We start from the raw sequence: 24,037 nt of genomic DNA on the forward strand, positions 1-24,037 counted from the left end.
GTAACCATATTCCAGCTCATAACAGTCAGGCTCTATATGGGGTGGTACATGGATGAAAAAAATGTATCTTGGTTCCCTCCACAAACCGATGGTCAGCAAAAACTTCCCTAAAGATTTAATAGGTCACGTCAATCATAGTGATGGATGTCTACACCAAATGCAACCCCCCCCCCCCCTAACCACACCCCTCTTACGAGCCTTAACCAATGAAATCAGCTGGTGTCCGGGATTTCGCTAAACTAAATACTGTCATTATCAAATCAAACCACCAAAAAGGGTGTTTTATTAAAAAGTTTTAACCGGAAGTTGCTGCCAACCTCATATATATATATATATATATATATATATATATATATATATATATATATATAGATCAGTGGTAGTGACTTATTTCCATCTGAAACGGAATGTTGAATAGAGGGCGTGGTTTTATTTTGCGCTCCTCCTCTGTCTAACTGTTGGAGGGGTGTGTTTAAGGATATTCTGCCCAAGCCGTCAAACTGACGTCATCAGAAAAGTAATGCCATTCCAGAGCGGGAGCAAATTATCAGATTTTGATTAACGATTAGCAAAACTAAAATAATTTCAGGGGGTAACTTGCACGGATTAATTGTTCACATCAAGACTACCAATGTGCGCTAGTAAAGTACATTTTGATTTCATGGGGACTTAAGTAATTCACACACTGAATGCCCACTCGTAAGTGTGGGATATAATTGTAATGCATGAACTACTGGTGCCACCCATCTGTAATTCACCGTACAAAAATAAGTTTGCTCAAGGTTTGCTCTTACCAAATTGTTTCGTGGGAACACATTTCTGCACGAGTGTGTAGAGAACAGCAAGTGTTTTTTCAGTCAATTTTCTTCCTCAAACAAAGATTCAAGAAAATATGGATACTGTCAGTGCAGGTTTATTTAATTCCACGTTGAAGACGAGCATTACCAAACACGTTTTACTTTTCAGGACAGCTGCCAATAGTACTGTTAACTGCTAAATACTAGCATCACAGGGCATGCAGTTTCTACTGGCTAATTTAGGACTGCAGTCTGACACATGCTTGTCACTGCTTATATACTACTGTAACTATAGCACAAAGAGAGCATGCAGGACAAAGCAATACAACACAAAGCCAGACTGAATGTTCATATTCATATCTTTTAAGGGGTTTACACAAGTGTTAAATGCTTTACCATGACGAGATACTACAATATTTTCTTTTGGGAGACACTACTGAATGTCCTTCTACAGCTGTGATTCCAAAATGCTTTATAGTCATAAATCTGGTGATATTAATATGTAATTAAACTACTAATACTGTATGGAAACACCACATATATGTAAATAAAATGGTGGATGAGGAGTAGATAGACGGAAGTGAATGAAGCCCACAACATTAAACTACACTTAACATTTAGAAATGTCACAATCACTGTTACGTGTATTTAGGCATGCATCACCACAAAACAATAATTAGCTACGACTGCTCTAGATCCATCTACGTCGCCTACAGGATACTTTCACGCTCTTCTCCGAAGGTGACTGTGTCAGAGGACACTTTGAGGATCTCAGGAGGATCTCCAGGATTAAGCCCCCTCTTCAGATGCACCACACGGACGTTCTCATTTTGGGTATTGGTGGTGCTGGAACCAGGAGTCATGATGACGTCACTTCCAGTGGTGGTGGAGTTGGAGCTATCTGTGGGTTGGCGAATGTTGTTTCCTTGTTGGGCGTTTGTGTTGTTATTGAGGGTGGTGTTGCTGGGTGTACGGTTGAGGTTGTAGCTCTTGGAGGAAGGCCAGCTCTCTTCGGGGCTGCTGGCCAGAAGACTGCACTGGTCTTCGGAGCAGATGGACATGCGGACGATAGCTGGGTCTTGGAGGCCACTCAGACTATTCGGCAGCCCTCGCTTTCGAGCAGAGTTCTCCTCATCCAGCTCAATCAGGTTAGCCCTCTCAGACTGCGACAGGTCGGCCTCTTCATCTTGCAAGGAATGGTTTGGAGAGCTTTCGTTGGAGCGGACACCCGAGTCAGAAGAATCCTTCTTATCTGAAAGGTAATCCTTACCTTTTCCCAAAGATCGATCTCCAGCATCTGAGGCTTTAGGTTCGGGTTTCTTTCCATCCTTGAGCAGAGGGGCATTGTCTGACTCTTCAGACTCTTCATCATCACTAGTCAGTTTCTGGTAGCGTAAACCGCCTCCAGGCTTCAGCTTCAGATCTGCACCCTGGAAGAGACTCCCCTTCTCTCCAGATGTCTTGCGTCCCAGAAGGGACTTTGATGACCCATGGTCAACCTTCTCATCCTCTTCTGTTATGGGATCTAAAGTGGGCGTGTCTGCCGAAGCGTAGTCGGTATTATCGGTCCCGGACTTGCTGCTCCCTCTTTTTGAAATGGATTTGCGCCCATCTTGGTCACCTCCATCCTTCTTCTTGTCCTCAGAGCTGGAGTGCATAAGTTGGCCAACAAAAGGTGGGACCGGTTTCTCCATTCCTACCTCAATCTGAGCCATGGAGGCGATGTATTCCTGGTAGGCGTTGCGGTATTCGGCCTGCTGCTTGTCTGTTAGCTTGCAAATTTCATTGGAGGACTCTTGAGAGTTGAGGCTGGACATACTTGGTGTACGGTGAGTAGTGGCCTACAGAAGGCAAGAGATGTTGAGATAAATGTCTATTATGGAATGGCTTGGGAAAAAGGGTTCAAGAACCTCAGAAGAAATGCTTACCATCCACGTAGGGTTGGAGTGCCTAGGAGGCTCATCCAAGCCCACGTTACTGAGCTCCTCGAAGCTCAGGCTGAAGTTGTACATTGGTGAGCTGTCCGTGTTACCGACTCCTCCGAGAACGGGTGCACCAGTGTGCCTGCAAGACTCCACATGGCCAACCATGCTGCTGCCCTGCTCGCTAGGAGCCTCCTCATGAAGGATCTGGGTCTCCACATGACGGAGATCAATCACCTGCACAACACTGACTTCATTACACCAGTATTTAGGGCCAGTGTGAGAGACTTTCTGTACTAACTGTACTAGTATAGTTAACTGGACTATCCCTGGAAAACTATTGGGTCAATCTTACATTTCTTGATAATATACATGCTTTACAACTTTTTTACAATGATTTAGTTAGGAATACTGTTAGTTAAACATATTAAACTGGCTAACACATATTCTTTCCAAGAATAAATGTGACTAAGTAGCAACAAGTGTGTAAAAACATGACAATCTGCCAGACATGCCATTATTTTATTTTTTTTTAGCAAAAGAGTTTATGAAATTTTATTATTTCAAGCTATTATTGAATTGTTTATTTATATATTTCTTTTATAAAACACTTGCTGAAAGAACTAAATGTTTGTAAACACAACAATTTAAACAAATATATTACACATTAAATTTAATAAATATAATTAATAATTATTAAATTTTAAATTACATATGTATTCATACAATACATAAAATTTGACATTTTAAATTTATAATTTTTGTATGCTGGCATGTCATAGAAATCTGACAACTCGTTATGTTACTGATAGAAAACGACTCACTGTTGTCCTGAAAAGCTGCCAATCTCCAAAATTCATGTTCATCTCTTTCTTCAGCTCATCAATGTTACATTGAGACAGGACCCGGCCATTTATGTTAGCCTGAAAATTTTTTAAAAAAATAATAATAATAATTCACAAAATCAGAATGTAGTCCAAAACAGTTTGATATTTTCTTCTTGGTGTACAATTTTTTGGTTCATAAATACACACCTTCTTAATGGTGGCTGTATACTGAGAAAGCATGCTCTGGTCGATGCCATCGATAAGTTTGACACGCTCACAGACAACATCTGTGCTCATTGAGCTGAGCAGCATCGATGGAGTGCCTGAGACCACAGAGGCAGAGCCCTGGTACACACAACACACAGAACCATTAGTGCCACTCAATTACATCAGAACAGTGTGTATGAAAGATCTCTGAAGCCTTCAGACTGCTACTACAAGAGATAGACCATGCAGATTTTTAGAAAACAGTCCAAAGGGGATGCAAAAGGTCTTGAATTAAAATTCAAGGAAGAGAGGGATCAAAAAGAGGTACTGGGGAGGAAAGTAAGCAATGCATTTTAAACATATTGCTGTCAGCAGGATTTCAAAGAAGCTAGTGCAAATCTACAGGGATTAGATGGGAAGAAAATGTTAGGTATACAAATAGTTGTACTCAGTTAGTGCTGAAGGGTTACATCTACCACCACACTTAACATTAAGTATTATGTAGCTTTCAAATAGCTACGTCTAATTATAACAAAACCAAAAATTGTGACCTACACTACATGAGCTATAAATACAGACCTCTGTTAAGGGAAAGTCAGAGTGGCACCTGGGTTCTATACTTTTAAAGTTTTCTGACAGAATCCTTTAAAAGTTCAGCATCCAGGCCACGCTGCGTGAGAAGCTGATTATTTCAATGGCTTTTGTGCAAATCGGCATCATTGAAACAACTGCATCATCACAACTGAAAGGTTTTTTTTTTTTTTTTTTAAGAACAGAATCTTGAAAGATCCAGGGGAAAGTGAGAATTCTGAGGAAGGAGAAGGACTTAAGTTTTATGTGACCATGAGTAAACAATGCTCCATCTTAGCATATCATGTGGGTATGAGTATTAATGCAGTGACCCCCTTTTTTTTTTTGTACAGTTAACTGGAATATCTTCAATTTTAACTTTATATTAGGCATCCAAACCAATTTAAGCGCTTGTATTCCTCCTTCCCCACTCGGGAGTAAATTTTTTTTCGTCCCACAGTGCATGCCGGGGGTGTGAGTGTTTGGAGTTCTGGAGAGTGTTAGCGTGTGTTTGTGAAGGCATGTGAGGAAGGAAAGCATCAGCAGAGCAGCAGAACTTAAGCCGAGTCTTGAAGGATTCAGTACCTGCTTCTTTTTGAAAGACGGTACCTTACCCTGCTTGAGGAGAGAGAGGAGAGGAGAGAGACAAAGGAGGTGGAAATTGTGAGGGAACTACATTCATGTTGATGAAAGAAAGATGGAGAGAGTTTAAACAGGAAGCAAATGAGTCTTTCTCTACAGCGTGTGGGAACTGGTGGACTGTGAAAGCCTCCGGTGAACATTAAGGCAGCTGGTGCTTGACGTCACTAGTGCAGTGCCTGTTTGAACACTGGCATCTTGCTTCTATTCTCACACAAATGAAGCTTAAAATGTACCAAATGTCAAACAATAGGTATAGGGTACAAAACAGAGATGGAATTTTTTTTTTTTTTTTTAATCTATAAAAAAAAAAAGAAGTTCTATTTACAAAATGGAACGATAAAGAAAAAAAGCTAATTTAATCCTAAATAAAGCTGTCATTTTTGGGATCTAGCAGTGGGATCAAAAAATCGATTTGTAATTAGTGAAAAACTCACAAATTAAAGGAAAAAACTATTTCTTTGGACATAGTTACGCATGAATTTGTGTGATATCAATAAAACGGTTGTATACAAAATATTTATGCACAATAATATTATTTTTAGCAAATAATATCATTTAATTAAAAATACTTTTGCAATTCTTTTAAAATAAAGAAAAAACTCAATATACACACGTGCAAAAATTGATTTAAAAATCCTTTAAAAATTATTTTAAAAATTAAAGACTCAAAAATGTATGTTTATTGTTGGACACAGTCGAGCCCGTCAAGATTTGAAACACGCCAAAGTGGGGATTTTAAAGTGGGGATACAGATATTTGAAGAAGATTCAAATATTTAGCTCTTCTGAAACAAGCCTTTCATGCTAATTTACAATAATTGAACAATTATACTAATTCTCACAACATAAACAATGAATAAGTAATAACACTCATAAATATAAAGTCCAAAGCATAAAGTATATCTGGAGCAACACCATGAAAACAGCAAAAATAAAATGATACTGACATATAAGACAAGAGGGAAGAAGAAACTTTAAATTCATGTTTTTAAAAGGAAACACCTGCAGAGCAAAAATTAAACATTAGCTGTAGAAGAAAAGTATGTCAGCAAGTGAAACCCTAGCAAGAATGTCTAACACTAGCGCTATGCTGTTATCCATAAGCACAAGGTCTGACAGCTTTTGTTCATGACTAGTACTTACAAGTCCACTGCTATGGTCCTTGGGATAGCTGGTTTTAATGAATGGACGTGGAAGAACATGAGCAGGGAAGAAGCTGCCAGCATACTGCCGCGGCAGCTGGTATAGATGTTGGGGGAAATAAGGCTGGGAGACCAAGGTTGGAGGAGAAAAAAAATGTAGGGAATGAAAATATAACAGAAAATCATAAATAAATACATGCAGGAATGTTCAAGTTCAATACAAGGTAAATCAATAATAAATAAGAAATTTACATTCATTTTTTACGACTTGCCCTTCCATTTTAAGAATCTTATTGTGGCCACATTTTATTTTATTTTTAAAAAGTTTGGTATTCAACATTACGCCAGAAACACCGTCAACAGAGTTTAACTGTATTGAACCTGAAAGATTCCTTTAAATCCAAACATGTGAAATAATGAAATAACACTCTATCTGTCTCTCTCACACACACTCACACATTCTCTCTAACAATGCACAAATGCTTAAAAAATAAATGATTAGGAGGGATACAATATGCACAAACATGTAGCCTCATAAACACCTCATTTTGTAACATTATGGGGCTGAACTTAAGAAAACAAACGCAAATTTAAATGACGCTTAAATGAAGAAAAACAAACAACTGAAACACGAGCACAGGGAAATGAAAACACAATTATCTGGGTGGGCATGTGGAAATGTTTAGTACTGAGGCTGGAATACTTTTGAGAGGAGTGTGCTCGTCCAAGGGACTTCCCTCATCTTTTAAATGAGCCGATGTGCCTGGTAGAGCTCCCTGAGGAAAGTTAAGTCTAAAACACAGCGGAGTTATCAATCTACACTTGATACTATTTATCAGTTTTCAACTGGATCCATTTCCCCCTCAAATGCCCCCCAAAGAGACATGGAAATAATCTAATGATAGATTGCAACAAGAACACAGTTTCTAATTCATTGTTTAATCTATAAAATGTTGCAGTTCAAGTGATCTTTTGTGCGTGATCTGTGCGGTGACACTCACCCTGTTGTAGAACGGGTGTTGTGGCCCGGCCATGCCGCTGAAATATGCGCTGTGGGGCTGAGGAGACACTCCCGGCGGGATAAACGGGCCGTTGTAGGAGGCAGTAGGGGAGCAGGCAGAGGACTGCTGGCTGTAGACTGATATTGGACGGCCCTCCTGCAAAGGCAGCGCGGGATAGGTGACACCACCCATGTTCACTTGCTCCCGGGCAGCACGCACATCTGAGAAAATAGAGATTAAAACTTGTAAAACATGCTTTTCAACAGGGTATGACTAAGTAAATAGAAATATTGCATAGGTTCTATTAGTTTTCTATTCTATAAGTTCATTTTATCAAAATTTGGAATACATACACACACATATACACATACATATATATATATATATATATATATATATATATATATATATATATATATATATATATATATATATATATACAAAGATTATTACAAAATTAATAAATAAAATAAAACAAACTCCATAAATACAGTTAAGCCCTAAAATTCAAGATATTGAGAGAGAAGTTGACTCATATTTATACAATACGATATCACATGAGCAGTAAGAGGAATATCACACGAGTGCTGTTCGTCCCGAATATCATAAGTTTAAACGTGATTTTATAACAACAGTTCAGTAAATAAGACGTTGATATTGTGTCACATTTTAAACACAATATTATGTGTTTTTGCTCAAATTTGCAGAGAAAATATTAACTATAAAAGCCACAGCTTCTCAGAGTCCGAGCAACTAAGCTGTGATTTAGCTTCTGAATGAATCCAGATTTTGAACAAATCGTGTGAGCCAATGATTCAAAGGCCCACTCATAAAGAGAGCCATTTACCGTATTTTCCGGACTATAAGTCGGAAATCAGTCCAGAAATACGTCATGATGAGGAAAAAACATATATAAGTCACACTGGACTATAAGTCATATTTATTTAGAACCAAGATAAAACTTTACCGTCTACAACCTACAGCCTACACTGAGCAGCATAGAGCGCCCTCTCGCGGCTGTAGACGGTAATGTTTTCTCTTGGTTCTAAATAAATGTGACTTATAGTCCAGTGCGGCTTATATATGTTTTTTTCCTCATCATGACGTATTTTTGGACTGATGCGACTTATACTCAGGTGCGACTTATTGTCCGAAAAATACGGTACCTCATTCCTGAATTAATCAGCTGTTTGAATGAATCAAATTAAATCAACGAATGACTCATAAAGACATTTACCGCCACCTGCTGGCAGATTTAGTTTTTAGCGTATAATTTTATCAAAATAAATAGTAATAATAATCAAATCAAAAAAATTAAAATTCTGTTGTCATTTACTCATTTTTCTATTTTGTGGAACATATTTTGAATACGGAGATGTTCCTCAAATGATCTTCTTTTATGTTCCATAGTTTATATTAAGCTGTTGTAGCCTAAATATTTATGTGTAATAAATTTTGTTGAAACAAACAAAATATTTATTTCTAAAGATACAATTTGCGATGTCTACTTGAGACTTTTTCATTCAACACAAATAGCTTTAAATAATCTTTAGCGGGTATCTATTTGCGATTAATTCGATTAATTAATCGACAGATCATTTAATTAATTAGAATACAGTTTTTCATCAACTGACAGCCCTTGTTTAAATGTGATTTGTTTTTAAAAAAAAAAAGAGACATTTACCTGCAATAATCTCTCTGAGTTTGGGATCTAAATTAACAGTGCAGGGGAGAAATGTGCGGATGTCTCGAACCGCAAGCACTGGAGCTCGGGAAGAAAGGAAAACCTCAAAGCTACGGACATCACCATCTATCTCCAGCAAAGGCTCCACATCTTTAGTGGTGGGAATGTTCTTGGAGATCCTGTCAGGCAGTACATGAAAGATACAAGTTGAGAAACATGAGACAATCCTAATATTTGAAGGTTTGTAAAAGTTACTTTTGCATGTGTGGAGCGTCCATCACGTTTCTACTAAAACAATGCAGGTCTTGTGAGAATGACTGGTTTTAACATACCCTGGCATAAATTACATCGAGCCTTGCCAGATAAAACAAAGTCATGATGGCTTTTACTGAAAATGAAAATGATGCTGATATAACTCAGCATTAGCAGCAGCACAAAATCTTCATTTCATTTTGTGTTTCTGGGGCACGGGCTGCTTTAAGAGTGGAAGGAGTGTGCAGACAGCCAGTATCAACACAATACAGCAATATTACTGATGTTCTGGACGCCAAACCTCTTCATAAAATCACAAACTTCATATGTTTCCACTTAAACAGACCTAAGGGTTTTCAGAAATGCTCTATAAACTCCTCAAAATGTCAGAATACACCCATGCAGCGAATGCATTCATTTCTCTCTTTATACTTGTGTACACCGAAAACTACAGTGGTGGTATGTCACATGTGTAAAGAAATACACAACATGAGTGCAGTCAGTATATTCTATAATCATTTCATATCTGATGACATATCTATGCAGTGACACAAGTCTTACATGAATAGAATCATCTGACTAATCACCGTAGGGAAGCCTATCTAATGATCTGGACCTGCTTTCTTTGGCTTCATCTGACATTTTCTGGCCTCCCATTATTCGTTTCCAGGAAGCTTCCCAAAGGAGACATTTTTCTCTAGGACCCTAAATGGGCTAACGAACAGACTACATGCAAAAAAATAAATAAAAGAAATCATACATGACAAATACATTACATAAGATTAAGAAAAAAAAAACTATTTTACACAGATTAGCTATGATCTGAATTGTTGATCTCAATTTTAAAACAACAGTGTGTATCTGGCAATCTGACGAGCTACAAAACTACTGTGATAAAGCATGTGGTGAAATTGAAACATCAGGAATTGTGTTAGTTCAAATGCATTTTTCTAGAGATCTACATTATTACATCATAATTACATTATAAAACATAAATAGCATCATGTGGTTTCTTTAAAAGCCCCCACCTTTCATAGATGGTTTTCAGAGTTGTCTGATCTGGGATGCCATCGGTCTCTTCTAGGTACAGTATGAGCCAGGATGTGCGATATGGCCACTGCTCAGTCAAGTTGATCCAAGATGCAAGCCGGTCCCAGTTAAAACTTATCTGATTGGCCCTCAGCAAACGGCCTTAACAAGAGAAGCATATTTCATGAGTACTGAATGTTCAGACTTTATGATGTTATTTCTGTAAGTTCGTATTGCATAATAGTGACTACATACACTACTAAAAAAATTGGGGTTATTTATCAAATTATTATTATTTTTTTAATAAGTCTCACTAAGGCTGCATTTATTTGATCAAAATCACAGAAAAAAACCTGTGTTCTTTCTGATTATGTTTTAAAATATAATTTATTCCTGTGATGGCAAAGCTGAATTTCCAGCAGCCATTACTCCAGGCTTCAGCATCACATGATCCTTCAAAAATCATACTAATATGGTAATTTGGTATAGTTCTTTTTATTATTATCAATCTTACAGCAAGTAACAGTGAGTAAAGCAATGGTATTGTGTGTGAATAGAGTATTAGCAATGCAAGCAGGTTTCGCGGCTACCACGCTGCCGATGCTAACAGGCTATAAGCTAAACAGCGGACCCGGGAAATCAAAATAAAACTAGTGATAAGGCGCTCTGATTGTTTTTATTGTAGAATACGAAAGATGATATATTCACACGTTATAGGAATGAAAATGATGATGTATAAAATAGATTTTTAAGATATAAACAGTCAATAAAAAATTTAAATGTCTGTACTGCCATTTGATCGATTTAATATGCCCATGCTGAATAAATAGTACGGTATTTTCATACAATATTATATCACTGCAACACTGCTATAATTCAGATTTTTGCAATATGTCTTACTTTCATAAGGTGCCATATTTCTGAGTAAAAAAAAATGGGTCAATTAAGAAAACATCATGTTTCATTTTGATTACAAAATGTGGCTATTATTACCTAGACTAAACCCCTTTGCCTATTAATAAACATTAGATAATAGCTCAAGTCATGTCACTGGAAAAGGAAAGTTGTTTTAGAGTAAGAGCAAGTCACTGCATTTTGATTAAAGATAACACAGAGAATTGTTTTCTTTGAAAAAACATCCACTGATAAATCATTTTAGGAACATGTGGATCTTAAAGATCGAATGCTGACCTGTGACTGATACAATGTTCAGCAGTCTCCTCATAGCCTGAGGGCTGATGTCACTGAACCAGTCCTCAGTGACGAGCAGTTTTGTGAGGTCAAAGGACATCTGACGCGTGACTGACCTCTGCATCTGTCGACGGCGATAAGTATCCTGAGGAGAGATCAGCCAGATTGAAAACATAATTATTCTAAATCAATAGCATTAAGGAATACAGGGAAGGAAAATGTCAAGGGAGAAATTTGGAAACATTTTGTGATAAGAGCATATCATGTAGTAAAACATTACTGTCATTGGATTAGTCAGACAAACTGCACAAACACAAGCCATGGGACTCGCCAGATAGGACAAACAACTCCATTCATCTTTGGAGTTCAAATCATGATGCTATTGCAAACATCATATATCTATTAATCCTTTTCATAATCGCTAATCATTCAAATTTAATTATCCTTCTGACATGAAGAAGTATATTTATCAGCTTACCCTGCGGTTAAGAGTCGTCTTACTGCCAAACTTGGTCTGGTCACCCAGGCTGTTCTGGGACAACTTTCTGTCCAACTCCTCATGCCAACCAACTGCATTAAAAAAAAGAAAGATTTTAAGAAATTTGCTTTGCGAGCATTTTTGTCATGCAGCATTTGATTTACAACAAAGATTCAAAAGCTAATACGAAATGCTGTTCAGAGTAGGGTTAGAGCAATGTGGTTTGGACACTATGTTGGCATAAAACACAAGATATGTTTTGTCACCTACCATACTAATATTCGGAGTCAGTAATTTTTTATTATTATTTAGAAAAAATGCATTAAATGGATCAGAAGCGAAAGTGAAGACATTTATGATGTAAAAAAATTCCATACTAAATAAATGCAGTTCTTTTTAACTTTACAGTAATCAAAGAATTATAAAAAAAAAAAAAAAAAAAAAAAAACTGTATCATAGTTTTCATAAATAATAAGCAGCACAACTGTGTTCCACTGGGATAATAATAATAAAAAATTGAGCACCAAATCAGTATACTGGAATGATTTTTAAAGAAAGTTTTAAAAAGCAAGACATTGTCATCCCACGTTGATACAAACCCTCAGAGTTCCCAGTGTCTCCGTTAGCAGGAGCGGGTGCAGACATCTTCTTTGCACAGCTGAGGCCACGGCTGTTGAGGAAGACAGGAAGGTGGACGATGTTGCGCATATAGTCATGGCCGTTGATGTTGGAGTCACGCAGCACGCTGTTTAGATTCTGGTTTATAGCTTTGATGATGATGTGAGGATCACTGGCGAAGACCGAGATGAAAGGACCCTTGGAAAACAGCACTCTCACCTAATGTAATAAGAAATACAATTTGGACATTATTGATATAGGCCTCAAAAGCAGTGATTTAAAGAACAAATAAAAAATTGTGACATTTAAAGGATTTTATTAAGCCAACACTCACTCCAAATTCAATAGATCCTCTGTCAGTACAATAAAAGTCAGTATCCAAGTATTTCTTTAAATGTATGATACAATTATTATATTTAGGATAGGACAAATGACTATTTCAGGATCTTGATACAATTGAATAAATGGATTAGAGATGCTGTTGGTTATCACTAAAACAACGGGTCTGTTCAGTCTATCTTAGACTAGCTGAAAAGCCAAGTCTTTTCAAATGATTTAATCAGCTTGAAGACATCACTGCACATGACATTGCAAATTTAAAGGGATAGTTCACCTACAGTGGCTGGTCTGAAAAAAAAAGAAAAGAAAAAACACTATGCAATCAGTAGGCACTTTCAGGAGGAAGATTTACACAGTTACTAGAACTATTGATGGAAGTTGCCGCTTTTTGGCATGTTCACACCGCAGGAACTAGGAACGTATTTAGTTCTAGGAACTCCATTTGGGGGAACTAAATTAGCTCCTACTTCAGTGTAGAGTCTAACATAGTTCTATAGGAACTACATACGTGTACGCTGATTGGCCAGACACATATGGAACACTGGTTACCCAGCATTTTTAAAAAGCTGTTTAAAAAAATGTACTCCACAAACATGGAAACAGTGACAATAATAGCATTTAGCTATTTGTGATATGCAGCTTTGTGTTTTTTTTTTTCAGCCTTGATGATAACACTGCAAGTTGTCATAGGAGAATTAGCCAGAATTTTGTGCTTTTAATCGCTTAAATTGTGCGTTTACATTCCATCTCCGTTATCACGAAAAACACACGACACGCATCAAAAACTGCTCTGATCTCGGCATCCTCCATTCACCAGTTGTTCATGTTTGCAAATGCCACAAATAAAGATGTCCCTGTCGGTGCCAGTATGAATGCTCCAGGAAAACTGCCCAAGGGAGAAACTGGTTCTCTAGGAACTACCCTGCTGGCAAATTCCTACAACTACACGGTGCAAAAGCACCCCAGTGGGGACCAACTGAAGGTGAACTATCCCTTTAAGGTTTTAAGAAATTTCATGGCTGAAGAAAATTCAAAAGGGAGACTTGTGCAGAAATAGGCGGATGATATTTTCAGGCATGATATTTTAGACAGAGGCTTCTGTGCACCAGTGTTATTTCAGTATTATTTATTACTATTACAGAAGCTACTAATGTTTTGAATTACCTATTTTGTTTGTATATTTTCAGTTGATATTATAATTGTAGTAATTTAATGTACCTTTTTTATTTTTAATAATTTCTATTCAACCTTCATTTGTTTTTTAATTAAATAATTTATCATCTTAATAAATTTAGTAGTTCAAAAGATAATTTCCCAGAAATGTTGTTGTCAACTAACAGTTTTTTTTTCTTTAAGTAATTTTTTTTCTATCTAATAGTGATATTTTATTTTATTGGAGTTTTATTTAAATTAATTACAATTATATTTAGTTGTTTTAGTTAGCATTAAAAACATTGGTGTGCTCGCAACTGCTGGAGCTCACCGTGTCAAGCATCTGTAGCACTTTATCCTGTTCACAGGAGTCCAGACCATCAATGATGACAGCTAGACGCGTCTGGTTCTGGGTGAAGCCATCTATAGATTTGGCCATCTTAGCCATAAGCTCCACTTCATTCTTCAAGACCTGTGATAAAAAGTTGACCATCTGTGACTCTCTGTGACTTGTGTGTGACTATTTGTAGAAGTTACTCAACGAACCTTCATAAAGCCCTCACTCTTCAGCTTGTGCATCTTGTTGGCGGCACTGTGCAGCCTCTTCCTCTGGGAGTTTAGCACCGAGTCTGTCACCTGCCACCAGGTGCGACAGTTAAGTAACAGCGCCAAACCAACAACACTCGCCATGGAAACCAGCACTGCGTTCACTGTCTGGTTTTGCCCATCCACCTTGAACACCGCCAACAGGGCCATTCCCATGAGCAGGCAGCCCAGGATGAAGAGGAAGATAACAAAGGATGGGATGCAACATGTTTTCTTCCACTTATTTTTACCTGAGGATAGACACGATCACAACAATAAATCCAATGAGCAAATATAGGCTATGTCTACTGACATAGTCCCTGAAGAATCAAGAATGGTTAAGTGGCCTTTACCTTGAGTGTCCTCAGTTTTGAAGACTCTGAAAAGTCTGGTGGCCAAAAAGCCAAACTCCCTTTCACAAGCATCCGAGAGAGTAGCGATCATTTCAGCCATGGACGTCTCCCCACCCACACTGGATAGCCTGTTATAGTCTGTGAACAGAAACCTGAGAACAAAAAATTATCTCAGTTTTTGTTTACCAAAGAGTGATATTCAAACCAGGGCTAATTTATTTATTTTTTGCTCTCTTCTGCTAAAATATTAAAAACTAGCCACTATGAAAACAAACTGAAAATCAATATACATCAAAAACATAAACGTATGTAAACGTACACACATTAATAGTACAATACCCTTCAAAAGTAGATTTTTTTTTATGTTTTTGTTTGGCTGCATTTATTTGATCAGAAATACAGTAAAAACGGTAACAATGAAATATTATTACAGTTTAGAACTACTGTTTTTTATTACAATAGATTTAAAAAATGCTCTTTATTCCTGTGATGGCAAAGCTGAATTTTCAGCCACCATTACTCAAGATGCCAATGTCACATGATCCTTCAGAAATCATTCTAATATGCTGATTTGGTGCTCAAGAAATATTTCTTTATAACTCTATATTCTCCATTATTATCAATATCAATGACAAAAATCTTTGTGCTGCTTTATTTTTTTGTGGAAATTGTGATACACTTTTGTCAGGATTCTTTGATGCCAAAAAGTTCAAAAGGACAGCATTTATTTGAAATTAAAATATTTTGTAACATTATGAATGTCTTTGAACTTAATTATTTCTTGCTATATCTAATATATACTTATTAAGTAATAACAATAATAACAGTAATAGTTGCTTTAATATATTTGTATTTTTATATTAACAAATAATAACACCAATATATAAACTGTAGAACTATACATCATAGAGTTTCAAGTCTAACATTAGAGCTGGAAAAACCTTACAGACAACGCTGATACTATTGCACTATGCTGCCCTTCACACTTCAGTGGCTTTATGTTGCTTTGACTATTGGCTACTAAGTCAACACCACATCAACGGCCTGGTGCTTTTGAGAACAAAACGACAAATGAGAAAATGACAAGGCCACATCTTTCATTGAGGACAGGACCTTATCTTACTGGCTTAATGGTTTACGTAGAGGATAGGTAATTACCTGACAGGCAGTGCACGGGTGGTCTGTTCAGGCAGCTCTGGTGGGTTGACGAACATGAGTTTGAGCAGAAGCTCCAGGTATCCGATGTGTCGAGCCAGACGGGTGCTAATGACCCACGCCCAGTTCCAGCTCTCACCCTCACGCCTGCTCCCAAAGTACACAACCACTGTGTAGAGATGGAGAGTTGCTCATATACATTCACTATACTTTCAAGAGATTTAGATTGAGTTTAACTTGATAACTCCTAACTCAATTATGACCAAAAACTATGGATTTTTATCATGAATACAGTACTTAGTCTGGGACAATAAATAACTGGTCTGTTTTTCTTACCAAAGAATACATAAAGCAGTGCCAGAATGCTGAGAGAGATGGCAATAGCCAGCTTGGGATCCACGGTGAAGCCGAGCACTAGCGCGACAGAGCCGCACAGCAGGAGCGATAATAACACAACCAGCCAGGAAAACTGGAACAAAGGCTCCACCTGCTGACCTGCAAATGTCTTCATCTCATCTGAGAAAGAAATATGAAGATTCATCTACCAATAAATATACACCAGATGCAGCGAATTGAGCTCGATTAAACATTTCAAGCTCAGAAATAGCTAAAAAGCTAGGTAGGTACGTGCTGTACATGAGTAAACTGTGCTTTAAAATATCCTTTTCAGGTCACTTTCCTAGTTTAGGCAGAGCGACTCTAGATAATGCTCACCCTCTAGTTTCTTGAGCAGGAAGGACTTGCCGCTGCCCCACTGGGCATACAGACCCACACAGATGGGCGGCTGCATGGTGGGCTCACTCAGGATGTCTGCCAAAGCACTGCTGTACAGGTCATAGCCCAGCATGTCCCCATCTGACTCTGTGGGGGACAGATGTCCTAAAGGGGACAACATAGAGACGGGCAAAAATACACAGGTCATTCATAACCTAAAGAAAATATATAATTTAGTGCAGAAATGCAACTACAACAATATAAAACTATTAAGAGCACGACAAAGTTCACAATGAAGAAACAACCTAATCCTAACCTAAAGAAACAATCTAATCTGATCTGTGAACAAATGACTCTTACGAGCAAGTTTTTTTTAGTGAAGTAAAACAAAAAGAAAATTTGAACAGTGCAATTTGATTCCCGAAATGAACAACTCAAAAGAGTCGGTTCTTTTAATAAACAATCCCAAAAGATGAGTTACTGATTTGAAACCATCTGAAACACTGTCCTGTATAATGTACAGCATTTGCAGAGATAAAACTATTTTCAGATGTAAGAATCGAAATCAGAACTGAATCAAGAGCTTGTGAATCAGAACCTAATTAAATCAGGAAACCTTTATCAATATCCAGCCCTAATACCGAGTGTTACTCAACAGTTAAACTCAAGATGGAGATCTAGTCTCAGACTTACGGGCTCCAAAAATCTGGGTAAGAATGCTTTTCTGGTGGCTGCAGTCGATGTTATAGGGGGTTTCTCCAGCTTTGTTGGGCCGGTACAGCAGGCGGCCATCTTTAGGGTTACGGAGGAGGAGCTCAGCCAGCCTGCGGCTCCGTCCACGAATGGCGATATGAAGTGGAGTGTCCCCTCTCTGTAGCCAAAGAGAGCAGATATTTGAAGTGCGGTATAGTCTCATCATGTGAATGTGAATAATGCGCATGAAACTGTGACTGAAGTTTTACCTTGTCGACTGCAGACACTTTGGCTCCTTTGTCCAGCAGCAGCTCCACTATTTCTATGTTCCTCATCTTGGTGGCTTTGATTAGTGGAGTCTCAGAATCCTACATATACAGACAAATACAAACTCAAGGCTCAAAACAGTGAAACAATCTCTTTGACGCAAGTCTTGCTGTTCTTTACCTTAGTGGTGGTCTCGGTGTCAGGATTGCACTGCAGTATGTCTCGAACCATGGTTGCATTGCCTTTCTCTACAGCCCAGTAGAGAGCAGTCTTACTTTCCTGCAACAAACACATTTCCCATAACTCTTATACACTTACAGTTTAAAGCTTCTCTCAGTATTGACCCTAAAACACAACAAACGTGAACTTAATTTTTAACTACTGAAATCAATGTTAGATAGGTAAAATAAACCCAGTGTATGAGTTGACGTTCTTGATTTGTGCTTATGTGAAAGTGCAATATTTCTGATGAAATGTAAAAACAAGACTGATTAATTACTATATTTTATAAATAATAACGTGATTATCAGTTTAACCATTATTAAGAAACCTTAGTTTAAAGTATCTTCACATATCTGATATAACAGGCATGTTACCTGGCCTCTAATGTCGATGTCTGCATACTTATGCAGTAGCGCCCTCACAATCTCAACATGCCCACCTCTCACAGCCCCAATCAGCACAGTGTCTCCACTCTACAGGTTAAAAACACAATAAATACATAATATCACCGGTCATTTTTATTCAGTGTTTCAGTTTTATGATTTCTGTTTGTTTACAGGATTGTTGCGAGGTTCAACCCACCCGGTCGGGGATGTTGACATATGTTCCGGCATCAAGCAGGTCCTGCACAATCTCAGTGTAGCCCTCTTTAGCTGCGATCATCAGAGCTGTGTTTCCGTCCTTATCGGTCATGTTTACATTTGGGTTCCTCTTCAGAAGCTCTTTAACCACCTCTGTATATCCCCCCTTCACAGCCACGATCAATGCGGTCATGGAATTCTGAGTGGTTGAGATGAATGAAATAAGACCGACAGGCCCTCAGGATTCATATCTAATGCTTCTAAATCAGTGGTTCTCAAACAGGGCCCACTAGGAGGGACCAACATTCAAGGGGACAACAAGATGACTTAAAACTATTTAAGATCAATGTTAAAACAACTAAAAATCAAAAAGTATGTCTTACTTTGGATAAAAGCATCTGCTAAATGACTAAATGTAAATGTACACATAAAGCTTATTAGAATTATAATGAACAAAAAAATGGTAGGTAAAATAAGTTTCAGCGTACACCTTTTTCAGCTGATATGTAAAGTTATTTATACTTGAATCTATTATGGGAATTTGTGTTTGAGTACCGAAATACGTCTTGAGGAAAATTTCAAAAGTGAGATTGCTAGATCTGTAAAATTGAATTAACCAAATTCATTCACATGAATTAATCAAATCTTAGGTACAACTCCATTAGAATTTTTTTTTAAATAATATATATTTTTCTAGTTATGCCAAGCTCTATAATATTTTATTGTGAAGGAATCATGGGTAAAAAATACTGATAAATCCTTATCCAGTAAATAACCATCTGGGAAATTGTTGAAGAAATTGGGGGTCTTGAGAACCATTATGCTATATAATGAGCACATACCGCCCCCTCCTGGTCAACATCGGCTCCGTTCTCCAACAGGTGCATCACGCAGTCGTAGTGACCTTTTCTAGCAGCCCAGATCAGGGGGGTGGTGCCGTACTACAAGTATAAAAAGACACAGTTTAAAGTTCAACAAGTCTTTACCTTTAATATATCTCACAGTAAAATCATGAAAGGAATATTTCTTGCTCATTACAAAATAAGATCAACCAACAGCAACTGTGGCATGCTGTTGATTACCAGACAACATAATGCTGACTTTGTTTTATAGAAACAGAACTAAAAAAAAAAATACATAAATCGCTCACAACAGAAATGCAACGATAGCTCATTAAATGATTGGCCCTTTAAGAACATTATTATTAATTTATTATTCATAATTATTTAATCCCAATGAGGAGGGATTGTTTTAAACTCACCTTATCAGAGCAGTTGACTTTAGCTCCATGCTCCAGCAAGAGTTTGACAATCTCTGCATGGCCTCTACCGGCAGCCCAGATAATGGGGTAGACGCTGTATTGCTGTGCATGACATGTGAAATGCATGACAAATTTTAGTCACTGATTGCATTTATTAAGCTGGCCTTATTTGGATTCATTATCGATTTCATATGATTTGAATGTGCTTATACCATATGCAAGCTTTACCTGTCCAGTGGTGTTTGGGTTTGCCCCAGCCTCAAGCAGGACCGTGGCCACCTCAACTCTACCTTTATATGAAGCCCAGGTAAGGGCAGTCCAACCCCCCTGCATGACACAAAGCCACCTCGCTAAGTTTTGATAATTACATAAGCATGTGTTTATTTTCCAAATGTGATTATTGTTCAAGGTAAAGGACACATATTGCGATTTTCTTACCATGTCTCTGTGCTCAATGTAAGCACTGTTTTCCAGCAGCTCTTTCACCACCTCCACGTGCCCCTCCTTAGCTGCAGAGATCAGAGCGGACCAGCAGTCCTATCAGGGAAAAGCACAAAGACGTGTCGCTATGGAAACCACTGAACCACTGGCTAATGTCACCATGGGAACAGTGATGGAGCGTGCAGGAGCAGTACTAGAAAGAAAAGCCCTACAGCACAATTATAATGGACAACACACCTTATCCAGCTTTTCAATATATAATATGCAAAAATACTGCACAGCAATACAGAAGAGGTTTTACTGCGATTCAAATTTTTAAGAGTAAAAAATGTAATTTTGAATAATAATTTATAACAATAATTTTAGAGGAGGAAATAAATTCTCTATGTATGTGTGTGTGTGTATTTTCTTATAACAACATTGGGTAACACTTTAGAATAAGGTTCCATTAGTTAATGTTAGTTAATGTATTAATTAACATGAACAAACAATGAATAATACATTTATTACTGTATTTATTCATCTTCGTTAATATTAGTTAATGAAAATACAGTTATTCATTGTTAGTTCATGGTAATTCACAGTGCATTAACTAATGTTAACAAGCACAACTTTTGATTTAAATAATGCATTAGTAAATGTTGAAATTAACATGAACTAAGACTTATAAATGCTGTAGAAGGATTGTTCTTGCTTAGTTCATGTTAACGAAAGTAGTTAACTAACATTAACTAATGGAACCTTATTCTAAAGTGTTACCCAACATTGTAATAAGCTGCTGATAATAGCCACCCAAAAATGATATCAAGCATCATTGAGAATGTCTGCTCGACTTTTGGATGGTAAATGTCTTGTGAATACCTGCAGTGATTAAACCGAAACAAGAGCGGCTACCTGCCAGCTCTTTTTGTAAATCTGAAGTGGGTATTTTCTCACCACGTCATCCAAGTTGACATCTGCTCCTCTTCTGATGAGCTCTTGAACAATCTCAAGACTGCCCTGCTCTGAGGCCAACATCAGAGGAGTCTGTCCATTCTGCAAAACACACAACGAGAAGGAGAGAGGGTTGATATTTCCAGATTTTATCTGATCAGCTTAAATTGCTTTTGCCTTTTTTTTTTTTTACATGCAACTTACATCGCTTCGACCATCCACCTCTTTGAACTTGTCAAGGTGGGATTTGACAGCAGCCAGATTATCTTCTTCCACATAGCTGAAGAGGTTCTGGATGGCCAGGGTGGTCATCTTGATGGAGGTTGTGGTGTCCATGATTGCCTCTCACTGGGACACCCTGAAGAGAGATATATGTAGTCATTTTAAAAACCTAGATTAAGAACAGAGATGGTCTAAGCAAGCTAATCTCAATACTGCAGTAGGCTGTAGGAGGATAAAAACTTGAAATGTGCTATAGAAATGAAATTCTTTGAGATTAGAGATGTTAAATTGCTGAGTTAGCCTGACGCAGTGACAGGTGATATCAGAGGTGATATTTGCTTCAGTGCAGGACAAGAATAGCAATGGACTTTAAATGTCAAGAGAAAGGAGGCTGGCACAGATAAGCATAACACAGAGATAACTGTTCATTTTCTCCAAACACCTCCACAGACACACTCTAACAGGTTTCCCTACAGTTAGTTAGAGCAAATATTCAGCTGAAATATTTATCAAAAAGATGATTCGATTTTCCCCCATCAATACATTTTATTTATCAATTTCTATTGCCATACCAGCATCTATAGCTATTTTCAAGGAAAATCTATGTATAAAAAAACAGGCTACAACATACAATAGTAATAAAAAAACAACAACCAATATATAATATTTTTCATTTGAATATTTGTCATTTATCATTTAACACTTCATAAAAAAAATTTGTAAATGGAACAATAGATATATTTAGACAGGATGAACAATAGAATGCTCGATAGATAGGATGAAATTTTTCTTTTTTATATTTTACAGCATTTTTTGCTTATTTAATAATTTAACCTTCAACACAGACTAAAATAATGTCTGTAGATAATGTCCAATACAGACAATACATTCAGACTGAATGGAAAAAAACAGACAGGCACTCAACATACAACTGGACAACAACAAAGAGAATATGGCAGCTCACTCAGGAATCCAAGCAGCTCTTTATGCTCTATCTGTGAAACATGACACTGAAGTTATTCTTATAAACCACTATGTGACACCATATATCCAGCACACTCCGTGTCACACTGTCCTCTGCTTTTGTGTGAATGCCTTTAGATTGCTGGCTGTGACTGATGTCTGTCTGCTCTGGAATGGCATCATGGATTATTTATGGCGACCAAGAGCGGTTCACGCCTTGAGTCTACAGCAAGATGCTGAGATGACTGACAGCCCTACCATTATAACACTGAGAAGTGCTCTATATTATATGGATATAATTTCTAAAGGCTGGTGAGAAGCACCACTCTTTATTAAATAAAACAATAAAAAATAACTAAGCATTATATATTATGTTTTGCTATATTTTTCCATTAAAAATAAGACAATGTAACAAAACAATAATATAGTAATGTTAATTGTTGTTGTGTTTGATAGACAGATAGATAACGTAGATAGATAGATAGATAGATAGATAGATAGATAGATAGATAGATAGATAGATAGATAGATAGAAATAACTATAATGTCAAATAAATTGAACATGCGTGACCACAGCACATTATCTTCCCGGTAAAAAATTGCTTGTTAATCCTGATATATTTCACTGTCTAAACATTATTGTAATTTGATATTCCAGAATGTATTTCTGGAAATAAACAGGGCGTCAACATGTCTCACTATGAGAGACCAGCCAATTAATCGCCATCAAAACAACACTGAACAGATTAACTGTATCTTAGTACATTTACATAACAAACTACATCTTATTCGCTGTGAATGCTCGATTCTGTTGAATTTTACAGCTTGATGCTCGTTACTGTCCTTTAGGGGGCTATGAACTGTCAATCAAACGCGGCATCAACCGACAAACGCGATTTAAACCCTACATCTGCCTTCTGTTTCGAGACGTACCTCACAGAAAAGAAACGTTGTAATGCTCTGATGTCTGAAGGTCCGTTTAGAGAGGCGAATTTCTCTCTAGTTCGTCGGTCTACGGCGCTTCTTTCTTCCTATTCACCATCTTCTTCAGCCATTTTGACGAAGCTTGGCGCAGTGCTTCTGTAAGCTTCTTCCTGGCGAGTCCCTGACAACACACGGCGTGACGTCACGCCTCACTCAGCTCAGCAAGTGAATACGTGATAGCTGACACTCAGTATATATGGAAAGTGATACTATATTACACAGCAATTGTAGTCATTTTTATTTTAGATATTTCATCTTGTATATTTCCTCCTGTAGTTACCTTTCCTAGGGTAACAAAACAGTCTTCGGATGTTTCTTCAAGTAGCATGTCTTGTATGGAAACTTCGCCCTGTGGCCTTTATGAAAATTAAATTAAATAAACAGGTTACTTTTCACACTTTCACTTGTTACACACTTGATCCAATCGCATGTTACTTCAACAAGATCTAATTGTGTAGTGTCTGAAATCATTCTTTGATGGATGTATTGCTCTGTACCATAAATAAATTAGCTTGTTTGTAATAATTTGACCAAAAATAATAAAATAGATAATTTTGTTTCACATTATGACAAAATTAAAGGTTGGAGTGCGATATTTAACATCTCGTTACATATCAAGCGCTTCCCTCATCTCTCCAAAGTAAAAACATTACATTATAATAGAATCTAAAAAATAACTATCTAAATGCAATTCTGGTTCTGTAATGTTTAATTAAATTTAGGAAAGAAAGAAAGAAAGAAGGAAGGCTGTTTGGACATATATGTGCCTGTAGTGGAAGTAAAATGCCTATAATATGTTAGCACGATCAAGTA

The 24,037-nt window shown here is 37.3% G+C and overlaps 1 protein-coding gene across 4 annotated transcripts; it reads right to left on the bottom strand.

Moving 5' to 3' along the window:
- Positions 1 to 897: 897 nt before the first annotated feature.
- On the bottom strand, positions 898 to 23,363 carry kidins220b (kinase D-interacting substrate 220b). 4 transcript variants are annotated; one of them, XM_026290969.1, is made up of 30 exons: positions 23,174 to 23,363; positions 21,260 to 21,413; positions 21,059 to 21,157; positions 20,120 to 20,218; positions 19,910 to 20,008; positions 19,682 to 19,783; positions 19,263 to 19,361; positions 18,422 to 18,619; positions 18,214 to 18,312; positions 17,798 to 17,896; positions 17,620 to 17,718; positions 17,351 to 17,528; positions 16,658 to 16,822; positions 16,280 to 16,459; positions 15,947 to 16,112; positions 14,789 to 14,940; positions 14,397 to 14,686; positions 14,182 to 14,322; positions 12,341 to 12,578; positions 11,742 to 11,833; positions 11,264 to 11,408; positions 10,072 to 10,234; positions 8,792 to 8,970; positions 7,108 to 7,328; positions 6,108 to 6,230; positions 4,909 to 4,941; positions 3,754 to 3,891; positions 3,544 to 3,642; positions 2,726 to 2,956; positions 898 to 2,638 (listed from the first exon to the last, which is right to left on the bottom strand). In XM_026290969.1, exons 2-30 carry the CDS (start codon positions 21,389 to 21,391, stop codon positions 1,508 to 1,510), a joined length of 5,190 nt encoding a protein of 1,729 aa, XP_026146754.1. In that variant the 5' UTR covers positions 21,392 to 21,413; positions 23,174 to 23,363; the 3' UTR covers positions 898 to 1,507. The 4 variants fall into 4 exon arrangements, with proteins under 4 accessions (XP_026146754.1, XP_026146755.1, XP_026146756.1 ...); XM_026290970.1 differs by having other exon boundaries at positions 1,508 to 2,638; positions 4,909 to 4,938; XM_026290971.1 differs by lacking the exon at positions 4,909 to 4,941 and having other exon boundaries at positions 1,508 to 2,638.
- Positions 23,364 to 24,037: the final 674 nt, after the last annotated feature.

This window comes from Carassius auratus, chromosome 20 (genome assembly GCF_003368295.1).
Source record: "Carassius auratus strain Wakin chromosome 20, ASM336829v1, whole genome shotgun sequence".
NCBI lineage: Eukaryota > Metazoa > Chordata > Actinopteri > Cypriniformes > Cyprinidae > Carassius > Carassius auratus.